Here is a 26,524-nt window from a genome sequence, read left to right as displayed (position 1 = left end):
ATTACCCAAATTATCTTTGCATTCTTCTTTTGTACCTGCTGTAGTTCAGCTGTATCCTTAGATATAGTTACCAAAATTACACAATATTTAATGTGGTACAGACACACATTTTTATGAAAATCTATACACCACAATGTTGCTGGGTATAATCTGGAAAAACTTCTCTTCAAAACTTGACCGGGTAGAAGGCCAAGTCTACGGAATTAAATAAGGCAATTGGTGGTCCAAATGGGTGGGGTCCCGATTATCTATACATATAGTGATTTAATGCTTCATAGGTCAATCACCACATATTGCCAGTCTCCACAGGGCATAAGAAACGTGAGCATTTTCATCCCTTCAAGACTTTCAATCCAAAAAATAAAGTTTGCTTAATACTTACTAGATTTCTTGCAGATTATAAAGGTAAAAACCAGGTGATAAACACCACCAAAATTAAAGTAACTTTTATTTAAAAACAAAACCAGTTACATACAGTACATCAATCTTATGGGCTTGAACCTAACGTGGAATACATTGTCAATGTTACCAGCGGTCTGCTGTTCTGGCAGTGGATCACACAACAAATGAGCTTTGACCATCTACTAAACTGCTGAAGCAGCAGATTCTCTTCATTAGAGAAGACATGTGTATAAATACAGGTGGCTATACAAATACTAAAACTATACAAGACACTAGCAGATCACTTTTCTTTTTATAACGTATATATTTTAAGAGGTAGCAATAGTACAAGCCAGCAGGCCAGATTAAGTGGTAGGAGGTAGGGAAATAAGTTTGTCATCTTCCAAAATGCCTTTTAACTGTCCACACATGCCAACATAAGTCCATCTTGGGAACCTTCTGCTGAAAGTCACCCCATAAATGCTTTAGATGAACCCATCTATGAAATTGAGAAGACAGCACTCAGCAGAGCAGGGGTGTTAATTGTTCGCGGTCACACAAGGCTGCATTCACACTGCCATTGCCCGCAATACCGTAGCACGGCGGGCACAGGGCAGCGCCGGGGAGAGTAGGAGCGCTGCTCACCCCCGCCCCTCTCCAAAGAGGAACATGGCACACAGCGACATATGCCAAAAAGAGACATGTCCTTTTTCACGGGGTACAGAGCGGTACCGCTACCGTAGGGCACCATGCACCCATTGCCGTCTATGGGGGACGTATATAGGCTATATATACACGTCGGCCATATATACATCCCCCATACGGCAGTGTGAATGCAGCCTAAAGCATCGCTACAACTCAAGGAGCTGCTCCCTGTTCCCCCGACAATGTGACATGGAATCAGCTGGATGAGATCCACAGTAACAGCACACTTCTGAAATTTAAAGCTTTCAGCAAATTAAGCTTTAAGAGAAGATTTTTTTTTTTTAAAAAAAGGCGATTGTATTGAAAGTATTGCTGCATCTGAACATCAATTGAGCTAGAATTCCAGATTTACCATGTTTAACTGTTATATTTGACATGTTAGGGAATACCATTATTGTGTTTGACTGAATCAAAAATAGTGGTCCTATTAATTGAGGAGGTGGTGGGTTTGAGAATGCCTCCCATTGCTCCAGTCAACATCTACAGGTGCCAAAGATAGCAGAACGCTATGTTCAGTAGTTTGATTCTCGGACATGGACTGCCAGGATTCTCCTGGAACCACCATCTTTTATTGTACAGGAAATAACATTGTTAACAGTTAAACATGGGACATCAGATTTTTCTAAACCACGGAAGAAAACATGAAGCTATGAGGAAAGAGACTAAGGCATAACCCTAAACATTAGGGCTGAAGTACTAGTTTGGAAATATTCTGAAAAAACAGACCACGAGACTGGACACAATGGGGATGATTCCTGTTTAAAATGCCAGTCTTAAATCCACTTCTGCTGGTGGTCCAGCACCCATATACACCAAGCGGCTCCGGCATCTTAGTGAATAAGGGCTCAAACCAGCGAAGACAGGTGGATTCTCCACCAGAAAACTGAGGAGATACCTTTCCAAGAACTTACTAGTGTATAGTCCTACAACAGTTCTCCTGAGTGCCCCTGTGCTGCACGCTTTAAGATTTAGTGTCCTTAGCATTAATAGGCACAAACAAGTTACCCCCAAATAAGAGGGGGGAGGGGGGGGGGAAGGTAGTATGCTAAAGCTATACAGCTCACAAATTATTCTGTCTCAGTCACACAAGTTACAAGCCACTCATGATGAACGCAATATTTTTGTCAGCATGAACCATAAACTGGTCATTACATAGGATAGTTAAATAAAATAAAAGTTAAAAGCAGCTCTAACATGTACATTAGCAAAGCATAAAAATGTAAAAAAAAAATATGTGAGTCTAAAACACATTCATGGTGACAGCAGGAGGACAGTGACTGTCTCTTCAGCTGCTGGAAGATTTTATGAGATGAGCTGCAGCCATATAAGGCATCGCAGATAGTAATACTGGAAATACACATAGCAACAACAGAAACATTACAAAAATATTTTAGGAGAGTTTAGATTATCAGTCATGATCCATTCTGTCCTGCCAGTCAATGCCCCAGAAATTATTTCCAATGATTGATGTATTGTAGCAGCATCTTATCTAGTGGAAGTCCATGGAAGACAGAATCCAAGCGTTGCAGAACAAGCAAGCGAAAAGTTTTGCCTCTTGCTCCTGTTAATCAACTCCTTTCAGGGGGCCACTTTTATCAAATAGATTAAAAACAAACAAAAAAAAAAAATTCCTTTTGGGACGGGGGAGGAATGGCGGAGGGGAAGCAACAGCTAAAATGTGTTTGTGAATAGCATTAATAAGGCACAAGTTAATGTTCCAAAAAACCTAAAATTGCAACGTTTAGTTTCTGTCTGCTGAAATGTTTTTCTGCTACAGAGAAAAAAAAAAAAAAAAAAAAAAAGTTTCAAAATAAGGCTTATAAAATAAAATTCTATCCTAAAATTAGATTGTGCGGGATCAGTGTCATGTGTTGACTGTCCACCCAATAAAAAAAGCAGTCTCATATGTTGCTTTCCTGCTCTTTCACCACTTCATCGGAATTCTGAGGAATGACTGAGAGTTCATTGTTGGTTTTGCATTCAGCTTCTCCACCATTTGCCTCCTGGCTTCTCTTTTGCTCTTCTGCTTTTTGCTCTTTTGCTAGGAGTCTGTAATGGATGGTCATTCCAATAATGAGGTATATTGAAGAAATGATCAGCACTACCCCACAAGCCTGGTAAGTGTACTTGTAGTCTCCATACATATCATGAAGTTTACCTAGAAAACAAAATAGTCTTGTTAAGCTTTTATCCTGACTGACTACCATCAACATTAAGATTACCAGCTTTCAACTAAAATGTTGGAAATTGCATACATACTGCAATAAGCAGTTTCATAGTATCACTATGTGTTAATGTATGCCAACAGAAGGAGACTGGACAGAATATCCTTGGCAGACAGATTGAAAATAAACAAACCCATAATTTCTGCTGCGATCTTGGGAACACGTCTCATGGGTACAGATCATGTGCAGCTCAAAACGGTACACACAATGTTACAAACATTAAAGATTATCTACTAGTTACACATGGGGATTGTTCTCTATAAATGTTTCTCGCCTTATTAAATGATCTGGCCTATTTTGGTCTTCAGGACAGAACCCTTATTTTCATTTATGGTCAAATTTTAGAATATATAAGCATCATTATTTGTCTGACGGCTTGGCCGTTGAGGTAATTTACAGAACACACCAGTTTTATTTTAGAATTAGAAAAAAAGGGTTGGTTTATTATGGGATAAATTAACATTTTAATTGCTAATAATTTGGGGCACATCAGACTTGGATAGCTTTTTATTACCCTTGTTTTGAGAGGTAGAAGCCCTAAAATGGCAATATTAACATATACCAGAAGGGGACTAGAGTCCAAAGAGTCACAAATTTGGGCTCAAAAGCAAGGTTGCAATCCAAACTTCCATCTACAACATCTAACAACATTAATTTGGCAAATCTGGCTACGCTAAAGTGAAAATTAGACAAAAAAAGTTGTCAATTTCTTGTGCACAAATCTTTCTGCACAAACATTTGCAACTACAATCACAAATGTATATTAAAGAGGTTATCCAATTTCCTAAGAGTTTTAAGACAAAATTGTCCATTTACCCTTCAAGGCCTCTGCTTGCAGGCTATACAACTTACTTTCAGTATATAAAAGTCTATGCTGAAATAGTTATTTCTGGATTTTTAAAGGGGGTAAAACACTAGGCACAAATTGGATGGCCCCCAGCTTATTAAATGTGGGGTCATCTACCCAATACCTTTTAAAGTCTGTTGCATTTCCTACACTTTACAGCGGCAGCAAGACATGTTATCCCTCAGCTAAGGAAATCGACAACCGACTCACCACCCGCCCCCTTTACCACACAGACTATTAAATTGCAAGTGATTACTGCCTGCCATGTGAAGGCAAGGGGAACTGCCCCCCACCCCCCCATCTTGATTCCTTGCTCATACTGATGTATGAGCAATGCAATTTTTTCAGGGCTACATTCCAAACAAACATTATACCTGCTCTGTAGGCCTATTGAGCTGCCCATCATATCCTTTGGGCCTCTTGTCTACAAGCAAGTGCAGCAAGTAAAAATAATTTTGTGCGCTAAAGGGATCTGATCCGAACTTGTGATCACAGGAATGTCACTTCATCCCAGCACAGAGTTTTTCACTGACCACACTCACTCATGGGCAAGAGGCCTTATTTATATTGTTATTTCAAAATCTTATTGAATCGTAAAAGTCTGTTGTGAAGGTAAACAGAATTATGCAGAGACAGAAGCGGACACATATTCCTTTCGCGGAAAGTCATTTTTCTGACTATTCTTACCTAAAACAGGTGGTCCAAGGAGCACAGGGCAACATTCGACAATAGTTACCAATCCGACAGCACTTGAAAATCTCTGTGGTCCAACCAAGTCCATCAAAGTTTCAAAGAGGACAGAGCTAAGCCAACCAAAAGCAAATCCAAAGAAGGCAGCGTATACAGCAAAACCAACATAATCTGATGATAGAGGAGCCAAAAGGTGGCAAACACCATTGTAAAGCACAGCAACAGCAAAGAAATACTGCACCTTTGGTCTCACCCACTTAGTATTTGCGACTAACCCCATGGACGGTCTTGCAATCATATCTACAAAAGCAAGGATAGAAAGCAAGAAGGCTGCACGCTCATTGGAAATATTCTTGCTTTTTGCATAATTGCTGAGGAAAACTAAAGGGGCAAATAGTCCAAAGAACATAATGGTGTGGCCAGAAAGGTAAATCAAAAATCCACGATGTGTAAATAGAGAAAAGTCCAAAAATTTGTTGATTGTCTGAAAGCAGGTTGGCTTCGTTTTGGCTTTGCCGTCAATTAGATCTTTGTTAGCATCACCATCTTCTTTTGAGGCACACTTTCCTGCTTCTTCCAAAACCTCCTTAGTCGCTTTCTTTTTCATGTCATCAGGTTTTGGTCCAATGGGACGCATTAAGGAGCCTGCTACACAACAATTCAGCAGAAGACCACCCAAGATAAGGAAGCTTCCTCTCCATCCAAAGATGCTATAAAAATACTGATTCAGGGGAGCGAGTGTAGACAAAAATACAGGGCTTCCTGCCATGGCGAGTCCATTAGCTATTGGTCTCCTCTTAAAGAAATATTTGCCAATCATGGTTAGTGCTGGATTCAAGTTAAAAGCCAAACCAAATCCTGCAGAGAAAATAAAAAGAAAAAAAAACTTAAAACGTAATATCTTGTCTAATTCTAGACTAATTTATTAAAAAGAAATTAGAACACTAATGAGTATGTAGGAAACCATTGTCTGAATTTTTTTTTTTTTTTTTTTTAGCTAGGAATAAAAATTCCATAATATGAAGCCTCTAAATCAGTTAAAATGGCCAGCTTACCAACCCCGACATCCCCCAAACTGAGGGCGCAGCACAAAATGCTGAAATTCCTTTGAGGTTGGTGTTTGAGCTTGCTTTGCATTTTAATTGCAGCATGTGGTTAACTTTGTGAAAACGTTTTCAGCTTCAACTACACATGCCTTAAAAGAGTCGGTCTCTACTTCATGTTTTTTTGTAACATGTGTAAGAGTGGGATGCAGGGCATTAGGTAATTTACCAATATTCATCTATTAAACTTTCTGCACTTTCTGATAGTATTTATGAATATGGCAATAATGGCAATTATTCATTGACAAATAGAGATCACATGACCCTCCATCTCAGGCCATTTTATGGACATGAAGTCTGGCAGATGAGGTAATAAGACAGGAGACTTCACTTCCATATCAATAAAGTGGTGCAGAATATTTAAAAGATATATGTTGGTAAGTTACCTAATATTCTGCCCCTCACACATTACTAAAACATTAGGAAAAGTGGCCAAGTTTTTAAGTTATACCGGGAAGGATATGTGATCGGTAATTGTTCAACTGCTACAACTCCCACCGACCATGATAGCGAGACCCCCGCGACTCATTTAATTGTATTGGAGCTACAGAAATAGCTAAGCACAGAGAATGGAGCAGAAGGATAATTCATTAGAGAGAATGGGATTGCTGTTCTCTGGAATGCTCACGTGAAGGTCCCAGCAGCCAGAACATTACCAATTAGTTATCCTGTGGATAGGGGACACCTTAACAAATTAACTGAAGTCATGTAGGAGAGACAACAGAGGGTGTTTTTAAGACTATACAACATATTCTTGCTTTTCTACTCAGACAGATCAGACCTTTGTATTCTGGAAAAAAAAAAAAAAAAAAACTTACCTCCAATAACTCCAATACAGAAATACAGCTCACTCACAGTATTACAGAATGAAGCTGCAATTAAGCCAGTGCCTGCAAGAAGACCACCAGCTATCATGATAGGTCTGCTCCCATATTTATTCACCAGCACACTGCTTATGGGACCTAAAAAAAAAAAAATAATAATAATAATAATCATAAGATTACTGAACATTTATTTTTGGAACTTCAGAACATGGAAATTATGTATTACTAGGGCTCAGGACTAGCTTGTGACTTTGAACAATGCAAGTCAAGGACATTTTACAAATGTACTCCAAAATGTTGACGTCCCCAACATGCCTATCCCTTTATATAACATGCCTATCACATTTATACTGACAACCAATCTGGCTTTAACATGACTTGGCATAATACCAGAACAAGAACACAGCCCAGCTGTAGCAACGCAATGTCAGCCTGGGTCATCAACCAATATATAATAGAGAGCTCACTCCAGGTCTGCTTTAGAGAAAGTCATATTTTATTTACATGCAGACATGATTTGGGATAGTGTCAAATATACAAATGTAGTACAGGAGTGCATAAGGCATAAACTTATTTGTTGAAGATTTTGTCAGATAGGACCTGCTCCATCTTTCTTGGAGCAGCTGCCCGGCTCAGACACTGTGCTGGGAGACCAAAAGAATTGTGCCTACCGCCTGTGCCTGCATGCAATGAACGTCTATGCCAGCAGAAAAGTCTGGTTTTCAATGGCAACTGCAAGTTTTACCTCAAAAACATATCAGTTTAATTTCATAAACAGCTGTAGGAAAATGAAAGCTGAGCTCTGATTGGCTGCCATGGGCAGCTAGAACAGTTCTGCTCTCAGACACTTCGGATATCCCCCCCCCAACCTCCCAATAACATCTACATATCATTTTCTAAGCGCAAACATATCCATAACTTTGGGTTAGACGGGACTTGAACTCACAACCTCCACTCTCTCCCATGCCGGTGAGATACAGTGCTCTTATCAACTAAACTATGGACTTTTACATATCCATAAACCTTCATCCACCTGACAGAGGCTCTAGTCTCATACAGGTGTAGGTCAGAAAATACACCAACTAGAGCAGTGATGGCGAACCTTTTAGAGCCTCAGTGCCCAAACTTCAACCAAAAGCCACTTATTTATTACAAAGTGCCAGCACACCAATTTAAGCAGTAATTTATTCTCCTTGTTTTTTGACAACTTTCAATCATTCAGCCTCCTAAAGACACCAAAGCAGTTGAAAGGAGGAGGGCAAATTCACCTATCATTTTAGGAAGATTCTGTAGGAAGATTCTTTGAGTCCTGTCCAGTGAACTTCATGCTGTGGGGATGGCCCGGGTGCCCACAGAGAGGGCTCCGAGTGCCACCTCTGGCACCAGTGCCATAGGTTCGCCACCACTGAACTAGAGGCTCTGGGTACAAAGCTTTTAAGCATTATGGAGACAAACTCCATAACATTTTGCATGGCTGTATCTGAACACGAGAGGAGATCCTTTATGGCCGCTGATTAATATGGGATCTATAATTAAGACCAATCACAATTGGGTGGTTCAACAATCAAAAATGTGAGCATATTAATGGTCTTTGCATACTGAAGTATTTTCCGTCCTTTCAGGTCTAGTGCTTTAATAACCCTGGCATCAGTTGAATATACTCTACATTGAAAATATATTTTTAAAAAAATTGCCTTTATATCAGCAAAAAAATAAATATACAAAAAAGGTTTTTTTGATATACAATACGCAAGTTCTCAGCCAAACTGTGTGACAAGTTTTGTAATTGTGCTGGCAAGTAGCGGTGTATTTTTTGTTATACAAAATGTGTCTAATCACAATCACACATGGCAGTCCTTTTCATAAACTGGAAACAATAGGTCTGATGATGTGCAGCAGTATAGAAACAAGCTGCTTACACACTAGCTCAGCACAATCCTATATAAAACACTTTCCGTCAGATGGGATGGCACTGTGAGCATTGGAGAAGCAGGCAGGAAAATGACAGGGGAAGCTTTTGAGGTAAATTGATGGGAAAAAAAAATCTGTGCCCTTAAACCAACTGTGAAATTAATTTATATAGTAGAATTTCCACCGGATCCTATAAAAGTATAGCAAACTCAACGTCAGGACCAAACAGAGGCAGAGAACTATAAAATGTTATGTCACCATGATCTGAGCAGGATATAGGGACAGTTTTCTTTCTATGCTGGGTTAACAAACAAACTAATTTTTGTACGGGCAGTTTCACACTTCAAGGTTGGACTGTGAAGCACAGACCAAGCACACTGTACAAAATTTCAAGTTATATAATGCAAGGAATGGCAGCTTCTCCACTAAACAGCAGCCTGTTATCATTCCGTAAAATTTTTCAGACAAGATTTCTCTCATTTAAATACCGTATGGCGCTAATAAACACACAATCCAAGCGTAGAGGGGCTTAGGAAAGCAGCGTTTAGACCCAACTGTGCTGGATCTGGAATTTGAGAACGAGCAACACATGTTGTATTGTTAACCAGCAAAAACTTGTTGCTCATTTCTGAATACAAGCATTTAGGTCTAAATGCATCTGCATTCAGAAGTAGCTCATCCCCTCTGCAAAGAAGTTGTGTTTAGTGGAGAGAGAGGAGGGGAAAAAAAAAAAAAAAAGGGTGTGTGAATGCTGCCTTGTAGTGGTTGCTTTTACAGTGGATGCCATGGCTGACAATTATCCCCATCTTTCTGATCATGTATTTTTCTCAATCTTTCCAGAATATTTAAATAGTGCTGATGAGTGTCAATATGCGCTGCCAGCTGAAAGAAGCTCATAAATTGTACATAAACCACTGCCTGTAAGTAGGGAAATCCAGCAACAAATCTGGAAGATGACAGTAAACACTCAATGAGCCTGCAGATAGACATAGGGAGAGCCTGCTGTATTCTGCAAGGCTTGGAGTAGTCTAAAAATGATATGTCATCAAGGAAAAACAGGACATGTCCTGAATGCATTCATATATCAAGTTAGCACAATAGTATTGTGCTGCATTGGGTATTCTATGACTCCCACAATATAATTTGTAATCAGAAAACTGCATTAAAGAAAATAACTTCACAACTAGGCCTTACCTCCAGCATACATCACCGCCAACATAATAGAAGAAATCCAGGAGACCTGACTACTTGTTGCTCCAAATATCACTTCTATATCCTTAAAGAACACTGTTATGGATTTTGGAAAGGCGTAAGAGAAGCCAATGGACACAAAAGCTCCAACCACTACAGCCCACCCCCAGCCTCCTTCAGGTGGGGTGTAACCCATAGGTCCTCCGACTGCAGGTGGCATCTTTCTGGTGTTTTAAGCTTTTTCCTTGCAACTTCTGAAAAACAAGAAAAATACATGTAGCATTAGGAAAGTAAGTGACAAAACTAAGCTCCAATATAGCTTGACTCATGAGCCAGGTCTGGATAAGTCCCAGAATTAGAATTCTCAACACCCAAATGTAATAGGCTTTATTTATTTATTTTTTTAAAAAGGAAACCATAGAAGGCAGAAAAGAACTGGTCATAAGAATCATTAAGTGATCACTGACTTAAGGGAACCAGTCATGAGGCATTAGGCTCACAAACCCCCAAAGACCCGATTTCCAGGACAGCATCAAAGCAAATAGCTCTGAATAGTCAGGGAAAAAAAAAAAAAAAAAAAAAAAATCATCATGTCTTGGCTTAATCAACATCCCATAGTCCAGGTACATTATTACTAGTTTAGATGGCAGCTTTTGAAAGCAAGTGTAGCTTACGTGTAGCTAACCTATAGGACATCAGTCAAGACTGGAGCGTTCAACCGTGATGGTTCTCCCATCAGATATGGCTACTCAGGCCATTTATATGCAGTGCTTTTTTTGTGTGCAATGACAGATCTCTAATATACACTCACCGGCCACTTTATTAGGTACACCTGTCCAACTGCTCGTTAACACTCAATTTCTAATCAGCCAATCACATGGCGGCAACTAGTATTTAGGCATGTAGACATGGTCAAGACAATCTCCTGCAGTTCAAACCGAGCATCAGTATGGGGAAGAAAGGTGATGTGAGTTCCTTTGAACGTGGCATGGTTGTTGGTGCCAGAAGGGCTGGTCTGAGTATTTCATCTCTAGGGTTTACAGAGAATGGTCCGAAAAAGAAAAAACATCCAGTGAGCGGTAGTTCTGTGGGCGGAAATGCCTTGTTGATGCCAGAGGAGAATGGGCAGACTGGTTCGAGCTGATAGAAAGGCAACAGTGACTCAAATCGCCACCCGTTACAACCAAGGTAGGCAGAAGAGCATCTCTGAACGCACAGTACGTCGAACTTTGAGGCAGATGGGCTACAGCAGCAGAAGACCACACCGGGTGCCACATCTTTCAGCTAAGAACAGGAAACTGAGGTTACAATTTGCACAAGCTCATCGAAATTGGACAGTAGAAGATTGGAAAAACGTTGCCTGGACTGAAGAGTCTCGATTTCTGCTGCGACATTCAGATGGTAGTGTTAGAATTTGGCGTCAACAACATGAAAGCATGGATCCATCCTGCCTTGTATCAACGGTTCAGGCTGGTGGTGGTGGTGCCATGGTGTGGGGAATATTTTTTTGGCACTCTTTGGGCCCCTTGGTACCAATTGAGCATTGTTGCAACGCCACAGCCTACCTGAGTATTGTTGCTGACCATGTCCATCCCTTTATGACCACAATGTACCCAACATCTGATGGCTACTTTCAGCAGGATAATGCGCCATGTCATAAAGCTGGAATCATCTCAGACTGGTTTCTTGAACATGACAATGAGTTCACTGTACTCAAATGGCCTCCACAGTCACCAGATCTCAATCCAATAGAGCATCTTTGGGATGTGGTGGAACGGGAGATTCGCATCATGGATGTGCAGCCGACAAATCTGCGGCAACTGTGTGATGCCATCATGTCAATATGGACCAAAATCTCTGAGGAATGCTTCCAGCACCTTGTTGAATCTATGCCACGAAGAATTGAGGCAGTTCTGAAGGCAAAAGGGGGTCCAACTCGTTACTAGCATGGTGTACCTAATAAAGTGGCCGGTGAGTGTAGAAGGTTACAATATGATCCTCATAAAAGGTTTGGATGCTTTGCATTCGGTTCTACAAAAATTCCCAAGGCTGCCCCCACCAGAAAATAAATTTTGTGATGAACAGTTTACTAAATAACCAGTGTTTATCTGCTTTGCCATTTGCTCTTCAGTCCAAAAAATGAAAATGAAAATTTAGCAGGCTACACCCCATCTACAAACATGGGTGGTGGGAAAAAAAAAAAAAAAAAAAAAAAAATATATATATAGCAGCAATACTTCGGAAGAAGCAAAGGATAAAAATAATGGCTAGATACCCGTTGCCACAAAAAGGGCCAAATAAGTCACATGATGGAAACATACAGCACTCAACAAACCCCCACTCGCATACAATGGGGGTCAGGTACAGCACTCATGCAGGTCCACCTGCTGTTACTTCAACAGACAGTACATTGACACATTGATTCCTATGGGCTCATTCCACAGATGCGTGCAAGCTATAAATCACAGACCAAGTGCTACTCCTGCCCTTGTTTGTGGCTCGACAGTATTTATGAACCTATGACACACGGGCCACATCCAACCACAGGGCTGTTTGTGTGCATTTAGGCCAATCATATTTTGCCTGAGAGAGTCACTTTTAGAGTCTGCAGGGAGAATGTCAATTTAGATTGACCCCCATCTTTACTTCTATAGTACCTAGAAACATGCTGTAGGTGTCATATTAAAGGTGTTGTCCAACTTTGATAAAAACTCTTTACCTCCTCCGGAGCGCCTCTTTGTTTTATCTGCCTTTATCTTCAGTTCTGTAGACAATTCTGTTGCGATCTGATACCTACCTTTAATTGGAGACCAAAAGCACATTTCTAGGAACAAGAGAATGAAAATGGGAGTTTTTGAAGAGACTTCTCCTGCAGCCTCTACACTTGACTCATTTGAGGAAATACATTCATTTGAATACCATCAGTACACACCAAGTACAAAGGTTTTATTTTTGGGGTGTAATGATCAATAAATCAGTGAGCAAAAGTCAACACCATTTTAGAAAATTTTACGTTTTTGGCATATCCAAACTCCTATAAAATTATTCACTAAAAACAGAAATTTCAGGAGAGCTGTTCCTTTAAGCAGTGGAAATATTTGGAAAGCCGTGACAGAACAGTGTACATATTAGGAAACAAGGTCAGATAGCTAAAATGCTAGCTCAGTGCTTTACCTAACAAGAAAAGCTGAATATTTTCCGCTGCCTCTTTCACGCCAACATCAGGGCTGAGAGTTAGGATTGGTGATACCTGACACTACTGTGATCTACGTGCAGGACGTGAACACCAGAACAAGAGGGCTTCTCTTTTATTCATTTAGAAGCACGTGGCTTCATTAGTAATAGTTACACATCCAGGAAGAGTTTTCCCCAGGAGGGTGACGTCTGACTGCTTAGTCACACTGGGCTAGTCTGCTAGTAGTGCAAGAGAGCAATGAAGTGTTAAAACAACGGAAGGAAATATGGAACATTGCTGCATACATATTCGTCATACAAATATTATGGTCAGCAGAAAAAAAACAAAACAAAAAACATACAAAACAATTCCTGCATTTTAGAGGGGATTCCACAACAAACGCAACAAGCAAGGTAAGGCTGCATTCACACGACTGTCAGCGGGACTTCTATACGGCCGCAATCTTGTGGCCGTACATATGACCCACATAGAAGGCAATGACCGCACGGAGCGCTATGGTGCCGCTCCATACATGAGGAAAACATAGGACAGATCCCATATATGGAGAGGGGAAGGGCACCCCTCTCCATCGCAGCAAACGTATGCCCACGGGCATACATTCATGTGAATGCAGCCTAACAGTGGCTCTAAATGTATGCCAACAAGGCAGTAGGCCTCTGGGCCTTCACAGCCTAGTACGTCATCACCCCCTCAGCAGAGTGTGTATGGGGGTGCTCCAGCACCACTTAACAGCCTTTCAAGCTGCAGCACAGAGGGGCTCTGGTAAAACCTCCAGATAAAGTTAAACGAGCCAGAAGGTAAGTTCGCTTTAGAAGGATGGATAGCAAATATAACATTACTATGGCCACAGGGCCTGGATCTATGCAAGTATCCCTGGCTTGTGCTCGATTTTGCAGATTTCCTTTATGCAACCATTGCACTGAAGAGGTAAAATACAAAAAAAAAAAAAAAAAAAATGGAGCCTATTAACAGTAGGGTTCATTTGGATCAGTCCCTTTGGGAGTTTAGTTTTTCCCATTCTTACAATAAAAGAAAAAAAATTACTTGATCACTAGAGAAAAAGCCTACTCAACAACTAGTAGATGACTTTTTAACAAAGTCCCCTGAACTTGCAGAGCACAGAAGTGTGTGTCTACCGATGAAGAACACTATCCTTGGCACAATCACCTAGCAAGGAGAAAACCAATGATCCATTACCAGCGAATGTCACAAATGAGATGTTCCTGCACACAAATCCCATTAACCTAAAAGGTCAATAAGGGCATTAATGGAAAAAATAGCAACTAATAAACCAGAACCACCAGGAACATCACTGACGCTAGTCACATGCTTCAACAATCATTAATAATAACCTTTATTTTTACAGCACCATCAAATTCCATAGCAGAATTTGCAGAGTAATATCAGTCATATGGAACTATAGGGATGAGGGCCTTGCAATCATTCTGTATAGTGTTAGAACGCTTTGGTTCCTTTAAACTGGATGCAGCTATCTTGGTACTAGCACAAGAGTGAATGAGACTAGAACAAGCTCTGGAATTGTTCAACTTACCACCGAGTCTCGTGACAAGGACAAGCATTTATAGCTGAAGAGGCCACATGGCTGGATTTTGCATTCACATCAGATGGTTGCAGGTTACAAATAGCACTGTGTGCGCCTTTCAGTGGAGGGCACAGCCAATACATTGTGGGACGACACTGTTGATTCTATTAATTTCAATAGACACGTTTGATACGCTATTCAGTAGGTTCAAACACATAGATGCACCATCATAACGCTAAGAACACGGATCACATTACAGTGTTGTGCCAGCGCTTCGTTTGTGCCACAATGTTGCCCTTGTCAAAGGTGATCTAGACAAGCAAGGTGACTGCACAAAGCAAAAGCAATAGGAATGGATAATAGAAGACAATTGTGTGAATTGTAGGGCAGAAAGACATTTCTAAACATTTCACTTGTGTCATACGAACCCGCAAGAGAATTCAGAGGATAACGTGTGACAGAAAGACATTATAAGGACTATATGACCAGTTGTTTTATCCTGCACCAGATATACAACAGAAAGATAAAGTAGTATATGGATCCAGCACTCGTGGGAAATAGGTTAAACTTGCATTTTCTTTATTTATTCCATATTATGCAAATACAAAAAAGCTGCAATGCTCCCTGTTAAAAATAGGTAGAAACAGCAGACCTACGCGTTTCGGACAAATACTGGCATGTCGTTCTTAGTCACATTAGTCATGACTAAGGACGACATGCCAGTATTTGTCCGTAACGCGTAGGTCTGCTGTTTCTACCTATTTTTAACAGGGAGCATTGCAGCTCATTTTTTACCATGGCTTTTTTGTTTTTTGTATTTGCATAATATGGATTAAATAAAGAAAATGCAAGTTTAACCTATTTCCCACGAGTGCTGGATCCATCTTCTACTTTATCGCATGACACACCTAAGGCGGCACAGATCTCTCTCTTCAACTAAGGATCCGAGCACCGTTCACACTGGAACTGTGGATATTGCACAAAAAGAAGTGACCCATATGCAAATAGGTGAGCTGGATATTTATACATGAACTATTCTTACTTCATACAACAGAAAGGTTAATATTGCCAAACCACAGTATGGTTACCACTTATCGGAAAAGTCATGTGACCGTTTACTTCCAACACCGAGTATCAAGATGGTGCTAGACATTAGCATCACGTGAACCATCAGGTGATTTCTGCTGCCCCACCTGAGAACACACGAACACACGATTGTCAATATGCGATTGTGTAGCCGGATTTCAGAATATTGACAAGACCCCCTCCCCCCCCCCCCGGGAGTGCAGATTACTGCACCCATCCAGACGCATAGCTCTCTCTGTATACATGTACTGTACTGTACTCCATTACTGGAGGCAGAAATAATCAGGACTCCCCACATCTCTCTCAGGAGTGCTAATACATACTGCTTTTTATGTCTTTTTGCTCCAAACTATATAAAATAACCACCTCCCACAAAACTCAACATAACACACACTTGCCAGAATGCATTTAAAAGTGATCCCAACCAAACTATAGTAAAACACTATGAAAAGAAATAGCACTGAAATCCCCTACAGAATTAGAAATTGTCTATTTGTTAGACCAACTGGAGGAAATCTATCAAGAGCTTGTGCACCATTCCTTCTGCCAAACTTTACCAAGGGGCTCCTAGTATATCCTTCACATCATCATGCACCCGGATTAATGGTACTCTAGGTCCTGGTTTACAAATCCTAAGAAATTCTCCCCTGTTTAAAGTGAGAATTACAAGAGCAGAAATGTGGAGATGTAGGGCTGTGGAAATATGTTTTACATACAAAACTAAAAATTCTTCCAGAGACTGAAACTTGCCATTTCTGTGGAGGTTTCTTAAGCAGTCCAGCACTGCAAGGCTCCTCTGAGCACAGCTTTGTGCCCAATGACCCAATGTAACTATATGCTGAGGTGTGTGGAGAACCTGCACATTATGGACCTGCAGTTACACTGAACATATAGAGAAAGATAATTCCTACTTCAAAGGCTCAGCATCAGTTCTGTCACACATTCAGTAGATTTATGGCTGCTACTGAGTACATGGAAAGAAGTTACCTTTGCCACTGGTTAAAGACCAAAAAACACAATCTGTAGACAAAAGCCCTTGAGCTATGACTGTAACCTGGCTCCAAAATGACAACTGTGCAAAAGATCAACTATCCTAGCATGGATCTGGGCTACTATTGCCTGTGGATGCTAGGACAAAGTCCAAACCAAACTTCAACTAACTAGATGCAATGCCAGAGCTCCACATGAAGGTAAATACTTGGAATTATCACCTAGAACCAATTGCTTCTTTCCAGCGAGAAAAATCTACTTTAGGATCCAAGAAATAGGCATTTTAGAATGAATCAAGGTCACTTTTCTATAGTTTGATAGTCTAATGTGGGGAGATTTATCAAGTCTTTTATAGCAATCATGGCCACCAATCAGAGCACAGCTTTCATTTCCCACAACAGTTTTTAAAATTAAAGCTAAACTCTGATTTGTTGTAAAACCAGAGAGTTTTACTTCAGAAACTTGATTATAAATCTCCTCCATGGTTCCTATGAGAAGTCTATTATGAACACATTTTAGAACAGCGTACAGGGGAAGAGGGTTGGACGAGTGGTGAAGTGCAAGGCCAATGACCGGCTCACACAAGGCTTCTGTTCAGCTGAGGCTTGAAAAGCAGTTCTTTGATCCCCACTTTTCATTCGTTTTGGAGCAGATTTTACTCCATTTTCACCACAGTGAGGAGTGGGTTCAGTCCATGAAGCAAAACCCTGCATGGTCTGTGTTCACAGACTGAACTCAGAGGGTGTGAAGTTGTACCTATGGCCGACTCATGTGCTTCAATGATTACCAAATGGTTAAAAGTTGTTGCATTTGAAATAAAGATGTAACAATATTGGCAACTTTTGTTTACTCTATATTCTATAACCTGCCATGTCACTATAACACTTATTTGATAGGCTCCCTGGAAAGCTGCTTGCATAGGAGAAACGCATGAAGAAGTTGAATCAAACATGTAAATAGAATCGGATTATAAATGACATCCTGGAAAGTTCTGATGCAAATCATCCCGTCTGGATCAGGAGGGGGTAGGGAGGGATAAGCATTTCACAAGCACCATTTTACATCCAAAGGTTATGAGAAGGACACACGGAGCTATAACACGTTTAGCTTATCTGATGCAGGTTTTTTTTTAGGTTTTTAATCATTGCATTTTGACATATTCCCTTAACAATCCACAACTGTTAGTACTTTAAAACCTGCACCTAAAAATCTGAAGAGTAACACCCATCCTCAAAACAGAGCTAGGGTGTCAACTTGCATGCCAACAGTTGCTTAGCAACCAAGACGCCCAATAAGACAGGGATTGAGTAGCTTGCACTGGAGGCAGGGTCACCCTTGGAAGAAGGAAGGGGAAAAAAAAAAAAATCTCGTGTCTGCAAGATGAAAAGCTAACCTCATAGGAGTGGGAGGGAGTGAAGTACAAAGTATACTGCTACCAACTGGAATTCTTCTAACACACCATACAGACAGAAATGCTCCAGTACTTAACGCTGCAGCAACCCATATACGGTACTCCAATACCACAAGCACATTCAGAGACAGCTTCTACCCCACTAACACAGCAGTGATCTGATCACAGGCGATACAACAGCACTACTACCAAAAGATACCCACATTAATACCTGTGCAGCACTAAACCATTATATGCACAGGGTATATGCCACAAGAAGGAATCCCTATAATTTAGCATCTCAGAGAAGGAATTTAAGCTTATTTCCTGCATGGACTACAAAGCTGCCCTGTTCTTAGCACAGAGCATGTCTGTGCCGCAACTGCCACAATCTGAGGAATTATAGATCCAACGTAAAATAAATTTTCTGATGTAGATCTGCAAAAGAAAAAAAAAATCCTCTAAAAGGTGCACCAGAGGCTGCATTAAAATTGCAGGTCAGTAGGGGGCTTTAGGGTGAGGTTACATTCAGTTGTATAAAACAGGACAGAGGAGGATAGGAAGTAAAAAAAAAAAAAACAAAAAAAAAAACAAAAGTAGCACCCCTCCCCCACTTTACCAGCATGGGGTATAGAGACACAGCAGAGCAATAACATTGTCAGATATGACCGACAATGCCTGGAATTATAAATAAAGGACCTTCCTACTATACTACATGTCAGATGAGGATGTGATACAAATGTATCTTCTGATCCCTCAAGAAGGGCGAACCCCTGTGTCGTTGTGAGGGTTTAGATGTGGAGCAGATTTCATGGACGCATATGGAAGTAGTTTCAGTGTGTAACGGTTTTGGATGCCCCCAATCTAGTATAAGAAAGTTAGAGGACATTGAGGGCACATGAGGCCAGTACATACCTCAGTGTAGCCATGAGCACAACAAACAAGTCACAAGACAATAGGAACACATCCTCACACCGGAGAGGGATCTCATCCACTACTTTCAGGGTCATATTTTCCACCTAATAAAGCCTAAAGCTAAGGAATGTGTTTAATTTAACCCTATACGTGATCAAGATACTTGTGTGGATGTGGCCTTACTATAACAAGTCTACTATAAGGAGCAGATAAAGACATTTATGTCCATTACCATAAAGTTATCTCAAGTCACCTAAGGGCAGGATCAATAGCAGCAGCCCTTGTAATATGCCTAGCCATGGATTTCCAGGGCATTACATCACATCAGCCGGGTCACCATGCTAGGAGTGATGAAAGAGGTCTTTCTACAGGTGGTGACCCTCAAACATGGACTATAGACTGGGGGTCTCTGAGCACTGAGGGTCACCCCCAAACATGGCCATGGACTATAGACTGGGGGTCTCTGAGCACTGAGGGTCGGTCTCCTATTGTACGGACGTTACAGTCATTTCTGAGGCCGGGAAGGAATATTTCCTCGGACCAGTGAGGGTTAACGCGTAGGAGCCCAAGCTGCTATGCTACACAATGAGGTCGCCCGATAACACGTGGATCGCCCATCATCGTACAACTTGCACAGCAGCTGCTCTAGCGGACCGCAGATAAGCCCTGCTAGCGGAGCCCTCAGCACACGTGTGCCCGATGCCGCCGGAGCTCCAGCCACTCACCTCTGCTTTCAATGAACCCGAAGAGAAGACGAGAGGCGGAGAATAGGCTGCAGCGGCCACGCACGATACGAATCACCAGAGCAATGGACTAATCAGCAGTGGTCTGCACCGCATCAGCTCCCACCTAATGAGCATGCGCGCCCCTCCCTCCGTCCCGCCCATCATAAACAGATAAAGGTGACCGCACAACACGTCATTGCTGACGGGAGTAGCGTTACCTCACTGTGTGTTATGTATTCATAGAGTGATGTATAATGAAGCTACGGCTGGGGACACTGAGGCGCTACTAGTCCCCCGGGAGCAGAGCACATCAAGGTCTTGAGGAAGGATGGGGAGGGTCATGTGACCTGTAAACTTAAAAGTAATCAGAATAAGAATCTTTATATAGCGCCGTCACATTCTGTAGCGCGTTACAAATCATAGGGGACATATACAGAGCACAAACAGTCATATAACACCATAGGAGTGAGGGCCCTGCTCACAAGAGCTTACAGTCTATGGACAGCATGTGAGGTAAATAGGAGCAAAGGGGCTGAATACTTACGACCAGGTGATATTTCAGTTTAATAAATTAGAAAAAAAAACTACATTTCAGTTTTTTTACAGTTAAGTTGGGGTGCAGAGGGTACCAATCTTACCAATTGTCTGCAATGAAACAAACATTAAAACAATGTAAGGGGTCTGAATGTTTTGTGTACCCACTGTATACTTACCTTTCTCTGGTGCCCCAGTCCATCGCTTTACCTCCCGTCACCGGCAGTCTCTGTACGTATAAAAGTGAGGTCATGGCCATAGCGTGTACCTGCTACAGGCTATAGACAGAAGCGGGAGAGTCACTGCTGTGTCTCTGTATGAATATAGAGTGCTGAGAAAACCCGCTAAGTCTCCGTTATCTGACTATTCTCCTACTAGCGGCTGGTGATATCTCTCCTAACCCTGGTCCAAACTTTCCACTACTCACAGAAACCCTGCAAAACTCCTCAATATCCAGTGCATCCCCTCTTCCATCTCTCCGCCTGCTACAGCTCCTTTCAAATGTGCCCTCTGAAATGTGCACTCTGCATGCAATAAATTTAAATCCATTCATGATCTGTTTCTTTCTAAGTCGTATGACCTGCTGGCTATTACTGAAACATGGATCCAGCAGGATGACACTGCATCACCTGCTGCTCTGTGCCTTAGTGGCTTGCAATTCTCTCACTCATCCAGACCTGACAATAGGCAGGGAGGAGGGGTAGGAATACTACTCTCCCCACAGTGCACCTTCCAGGTCCTTCCTCCTATACCCTCTCTCATCTTCCATTCTTTTGAGGTACAAACCCTCAGGATATTCCGCCCATTATCCCTTTGTGTGGCTGTAATATATCGACCTCCTGGCTCACCCTACCAGTTTCTGAACCACTTTGCTTCTTGGTTGCCCCATTTTCTATCCTATGATATTCCAATGCTTATCATGAGAGACTTTAATGTTCTTTTTAACACCCCCAACTGCCCATCACCCTTTTCCACCCTCTCTCTCTAACACTCCTAAAAGGCTTTTGGATACTTTTCATTCCTTACTAACGCCAAAGGATCGGCCATCTGTTATAAACATAGGGGCTGCAGATCTGACCACCTATTTTATTATTTGGAATAATTTCCAAATCCACTAACTTCATTAATCCCCTTCCCTCCATTACTTCACCCACACTCTCTCCCTTTGAGCCAGTCACAGAGGATGAATGTTCCAGTTTCCTCTCCTCTGCTCGCCCCACTACCTGCACTAGTGACCCCATCCCCTCGTATCTTGTACAGTCTTTCTCCCTAGTGGTCACTTCTCACCTCACTAAAATCTTCCATCTCTCTCTCTCTCTCTTCTGGTGTCTATTCCTCATGCATGCTGTTGTCACTCCATTACTAAAGAAAGCTTCCTTGGACCCATCCAGTGCTGCTAACTACTGACCAGTCTCTAATCTTCCTTTCATCTCCAAACTCCTGGACTTCACAATCTATTCTCAACTAACCTGCTATCTCTTAGCTAACTTCCTCCTTAAAACTGCTGTTTCTAAAGTCTCCAATAATTGTCGCTCTGATTCACAAGCCAGGCTTGTCTTTCAGACCAAACTCTACATGGATTCCTTCAGTCTATGCCAGTCACTGCACTGGTTGCCCATCTCCTTTTTGAATACAGTTTAAATTAACCACCCTCATCCACAAAGCTCTTCATACTGCTGTACCTCCTTACCTCTCCTCTCTTATCTCACCCTATTGCCAAATCATGCTCTTCGATCCGCCAGTGATCTTAGATTATTCTCTTCCGTTGTCTTCTCTGGAAGCCTCCAGTGTTATTAGTTGTCTGCTCTGGGCGTCTCCAGTATTATTAGTAATCAACTGTGGGGTCTCTCTGTTATCATATTTTGCTCTGGGGTCTCCAGTATCATTATAGTCTGCTCTGAATGCAGTATTTGGTTGCTGGGGTGGTATTTATTGCTATACAGGCAGTCCCCGGGTTACGTACAAGATAGGGTCTGTAGGTTTGTTCTTAAGTTGAATTTGTATGTAAGTCGGAACTGTATATTTTACAATTGTAGCCCCATCCAAAAATTTTTTGGTCTCTGTGACAATTGGATTTTAAAAATGTTGGATTGTCATAAGAACCAGGATTAACACTAAAGCTTCATTACAGACACCTGTGATAACTGTTATAGCTGGTTATTGTAGCCTAAGGCAAAAATACATTAAATTACCAACATCCAGAGGTCCGTTTGTAACTAGGGGTCGTATGTAAGTCGAGTGTTCTTAAGTAGGGGACCGCCTGTATTAGTTATAATTCCTGTGGTGGCATTTTGTGATGTACTGTGGTTGTTGGTGCATCTAGGGTGCTAGTTACTGGAGACATCCATAGAAATATACCATAAAAATCCAGTATGATAAACCAGGGACACTTGAGTGAAAAGACATTGCTAAGGGGTTCCGGAAACAACCCCCCAGAACCCCTTAAGTTCATTAGAATAAGTTTAAAATTTAATTTTGGAATGAAAAAGGCCTTGGATGACAAACATAAGAACATTGCCACAGTTACAGTGCCTGGCTCTGAGTAGGTTTATCAAGTTTGATTTTGATGGTAGATTTTAATAATTTATTATATATCTTCGGAGTCGAATTTGGTACATTTTATCATGTCTCCATCTTCACATCCCTGGGTAAGACGCATCCCCATTACTTGTAATGACAGAAGTCACGTCAAGTCAGAGTACACTTCTGGACCGAAAAGTGCTGCATACCATCATACCATTAGAGTGTTTTGAGAATACTACATTGAAGGCTTATCCTTAATAACCACCATGTGGGCCCAGACTGTAGAGCCCTTGTAATTAAAGTACTCAATTTGTCATTAGCACAACCTTATATAAAGGGAACCTACCACCACGAATCTACCTATAAAGGTAGATCGGGTGGTAGGTGGATCAATAGGACGTGAGGATAGCCCTTTTAAGGGCTAATCCTCACGTCCCCGCACTGTTTTGTGAACTTATATTATAGCTTTATGCTAATTTTGTTATGCGGCTACTGGGGCGTGGAGTAGCCACTTTACCCCTCCTACCCACAATCTTCTGCGCGCCGAAGATTGTGGGTAGGAGGGGTAAAGTGGCTACTGGGGCGTGGAGTAGCCGCGCCGTGTAGCCACAGCTGCGGCTACTCCACGCCCCAGTAGCCGCATAACAAAATTATTATAATATAAGTTCACAAAACAGTGCGGGGACGTGAGGATTAGCCCTTAAAAGGGCTATCCTCACGTCCTATTGATCCACCTACCACCCGATCTACCTTTATAGGTAGATTCGTAGTGGTAGGTTCCCTTTAACATCTTAAGGTGATGAATATGCCTAATCGTATCTCATCTCTATTCAGAAATTGTTCCACTGTTCAAAATGTCTCCACTATCTTGTGATGCTAGGCCATGGATAACAAATATAAGAAATTATTACAGTCACGGTGCCTGGATTTATGAGTAAGTGTCCCTGGTTTATCATGCTTAATTTTGATGGTAGTTTTAAAGCGTAACTGTAAGGTTTCTGACAAAATATCGTTTTAGCATTGCTACAGAGAGTCTTTGATACCAATTCCAATGATACCTGTATCATGCTGCTGACTTCTTCCTGAGTTATATTTAACATCAGATTCAGATTCAGCTATTTTTGATGTGGGTGGGTACTTCCTGCCTGGTTATGACATCAATTCAGGGCAATGAAGCCAAAGCAGGACAGCAAGTTTGTAATTGGAAGACCTGGAGCATGTGATGAGTCCCATGCTAGTGACAGCCATAGCATAGTTTCCCATAGCAACCAGATAGCATGGCAAACAGAGATTAGCCTGGGGGAAAAGTAAAACCTTTGCTAGCTGCTAAACAGCTGCAGATAGCCAATTATAGTAAATTAGAGAATTGCTTATTTTTACTTAGTGGAGAGTTAGCCAAAAGTTTTTATACTTTACAGTTGTACTTTAAGGTATACATATTCCATTGCCACATAGTCAGGCTCTAATAACGCATGGAGAAATATCAAATATTGTTCCTGTGACTCACTACTCCCCTAAATGCAATACAGAAAGCTGGACACGTGCAAGACAAGTTTTTATTTTCCCCATTTTCCAATATGCCATGTATGTATTATATAGGTGTTTTATGGCCGGAATGACGGGATGCACATGCGTCGGCACTGATGCTGAAGCTACTGTGAACAAGTGTGATCAAGATTCCAATACACTCTATCCCAGGTTATGGACTTGAGGAACGCCTTCCTCTCCCCCTGACATGAGAACTCCAGAACAAAACTTGACCGGCACTCTCTTGGTCCTAGATAAAAAAAAAATTAAAAATCTGCACCGTTTCAGACGATCATCTATGACTAAGGACCGAAGGAGGTCTCAAATGTGTGAAATGGCTATATCTATCGAATGTCTGTAAACCAGGAATGCTTTTATCCAGAGGATATTTTCACTTTTACACTAACAAGAGAGTGTCGTTCGAGGTTTGGAGTTGCAGGTGGAGAAGTAACTCCAAGCCCCCAGTAACCTTTCTGGAAAATTTACATATTAGCTACATATAGTTTAGCTTAGTTAATAAGAACCTACCATCAGATCTACCTCAAAGAGAACCTGTTGTGCAAATTAACCCACCCAAAATAAAGACTTCATTAAAAACTTTGTTTAAAAAGCATTGCCTTTATGCCTAAATAATTATTTTCCATGGTTGCAATGCTACAAAAAATCAGTTTGTAAAATTTTATGCAACTCACCTGATTGAGTCATGCATATTAAAATTTACCGTATTTTTTGGACTATAGGACACACTTTTTAGCAAGAAAAATCTTGCTAAAAAGTGCTTGCGTCTTATAGACCCCATGTCAGGAGGATCCAGAACTGCCAGACCCTCCTGACCGCTGTAATGGAGGTTGGAATGATGCCCTGAAATAGCGCTTCATCCGATCTCCCAGAGAGGAGAGCCTCCGCACTGATCTCCCCTCTGATGGGACCAGAATGTAAAGAGAAAAGAGACCACAATGTGAGGAGAAGGGGGACAAAATGTGTAGGGTGTTATAAGTGTATGAATAAATAAAAGTTGTTAGTTGTTAATTCCAATGACCCTGAAAAGTCATTGTGACCCACCAGAGAAAAACACACACATACTGTATATATCTCCTTGATGATGAGCGTTGTGGGTCCCCATATTTGGAGAATGGGGACATGCAGCGCTGGGACAGGGTAAGAAGAAGAAGAAGAGCCCCCCTTCCCCTCTTCTTCTTCTTACCCTGTCCCTGTGTGTGTAGAGTAGTTCCCACTGTGTTCCTTATTTGTGTATAGTAGAGCTGTGTATTTATTCATGTGTAGAGTAGTTCCCAGTGTGTTCCTTATATGTGTATAGTAGAGCTGTGTATGTGTTCATGTGTAGAGTAGTTCCCAGAGTGTTCCCTATGTGTGTATAGTAGATCTGTGTATGTGTTCATGTGTAGAGTAGTTCCCTGTGTGTTCCTTTATATGTGTATAGTACAACTGTTTGTGTATAGTAGCTCCCAGTCAGTGTATTTGTGTATGTTGCAGTGCCCATTGTGTGTGTAAATGTATGGATGTATCAGAGCTGTGTGTGTAAATGTATGGATGTATCAGAGCTGTGTGTGTAAATGTATGGATGTAGCAGAGCTGTGTGTGTAAATGTATGGATGTAGCAGAGCTGTGTGTGTAAGTGTATGGATGAAGCAGGGCTGTGTGTGTGTAAATGTATGGATAAAGCACAGCTGTGTGTGTAAATGTATGGACGTAGCAGAGCTTTGTGTGTAAATGTATGGATGTAGTAGATCTGTGTGTGCTGTGCTTTAGTGTGACCAACAGGGATATTTTAATTGGTTTAAAATATATTTTTCCTTTTTTGGAAGCCTAAATCTGGGGTGCGTCCTATAGAAAGAAGTGTCTTATAGTCCGAAAAATACAGTACTTGCACAAAAAGAGATCTGGCGGGCACTATCTTCACCCCGGCAGGTTCCTTTCAGCCACACAATTGGACTATGGACTGTAGAAGAAAGTAACAGCACTCACCGGCTCTGATGGAAACAGTAAAAACGTCCTTTATTGTGAACAAGACATACAGGGAGGTGATTTTGCGAGCCTCGGCAACGGGGCCGTTTTGCGTGCTGTGGTGCTTTCTCAAGCAGATGGCCCCGTCCATGCTCGTCATCACTTAAATACACGTGATCGCAGGTGGGCAGCGCCACCCTAAACCTTAAACAATGTATCTCGAAACCTTCAACATTTAGAAAACATCATTATC

The 26,524-nt window shown here is 41.4% G+C and overlaps 1 protein-coding gene across 2 annotated transcripts; it reads right to left on the bottom strand.

The window, feature by feature from the left end:
* Positions 1-430: 430 nt before the first annotated feature.
* LOC140119032 (monocarboxylate transporter 1-like) lies at positions 431-19,853 on the bottom strand. 2 transcript variants are annotated; one of them, XM_072137621.1, is made up of 5 exons: positions 19,723-19,853; positions 9,881-10,131; positions 6,770-6,913; positions 4,846-5,706; positions 431-3,244 (listed from the first exon to the last, which is right to left on the bottom strand). In XM_072137621.1, the coding sequence occupies exons 2-5, from the start codon at positions 10,095-10,097 to the stop codon at positions 2,988-2,990; spliced, it is 1,479 nt and encodes a 492-aa protein (XP_071993722.1). In that variant the 5' UTR covers positions 10,098-10,131; positions 19,723-19,853; the 3' UTR covers positions 431-2,987. The 2 variants fall into 2 exon arrangements, with proteins under 2 accessions (XP_071993722.1, XP_071993724.1); XM_072137623.1 differs by lacking the exon at positions 19,723-19,853 and adding an exon at positions 19,539-19,682.
* Positions 19,854-26,524: the final 6,671 nt, after the last annotated feature.

Source organism: Engystomops pustulosus, chromosome 2 (genome assembly GCF_040894005.1).
Source record: "Engystomops pustulosus chromosome 2, aEngPut4.maternal, whole genome shotgun sequence".
NCBI classification, from domain to species: domain Eukaryota; kingdom Metazoa; phylum Chordata; class Amphibia; order Anura; family Leptodactylidae; genus Engystomops; species Engystomops pustulosus.
Note: the sequence above shows the minus strand (reverse complement) of the source record. Positions and strands in the feature narration are given on the sequence as shown.

What these genes read in the sequence shown, in the direction of transcription:
- LOC140119032 (XM_072137621.1), bottom strand. Translation starts at nt 10,097, where the DNA reads ATGCCACCTGCAGTCGGAGGACCTATGGGTTACACCCCACCTGAAGGA. An exon ending in GGCGGTGATGTATGCTGGAG is followed by an intron (nt 6,914 to 9,880) that starts GTAAGGCCTAGT and finishes TTTTTTTTTTAG; the next exon opens with GTCCCATAAGCAGTGTGCTG. An exon ending in CTGTATTGGAGTTATTGGAG is followed by an intron (nt 5,707 to 6,769) that starts GTAAGTTTTTTT and finishes TTTTCTCTGCAG; the next exon opens with GATTTGGTTTGGCTTTTAAC.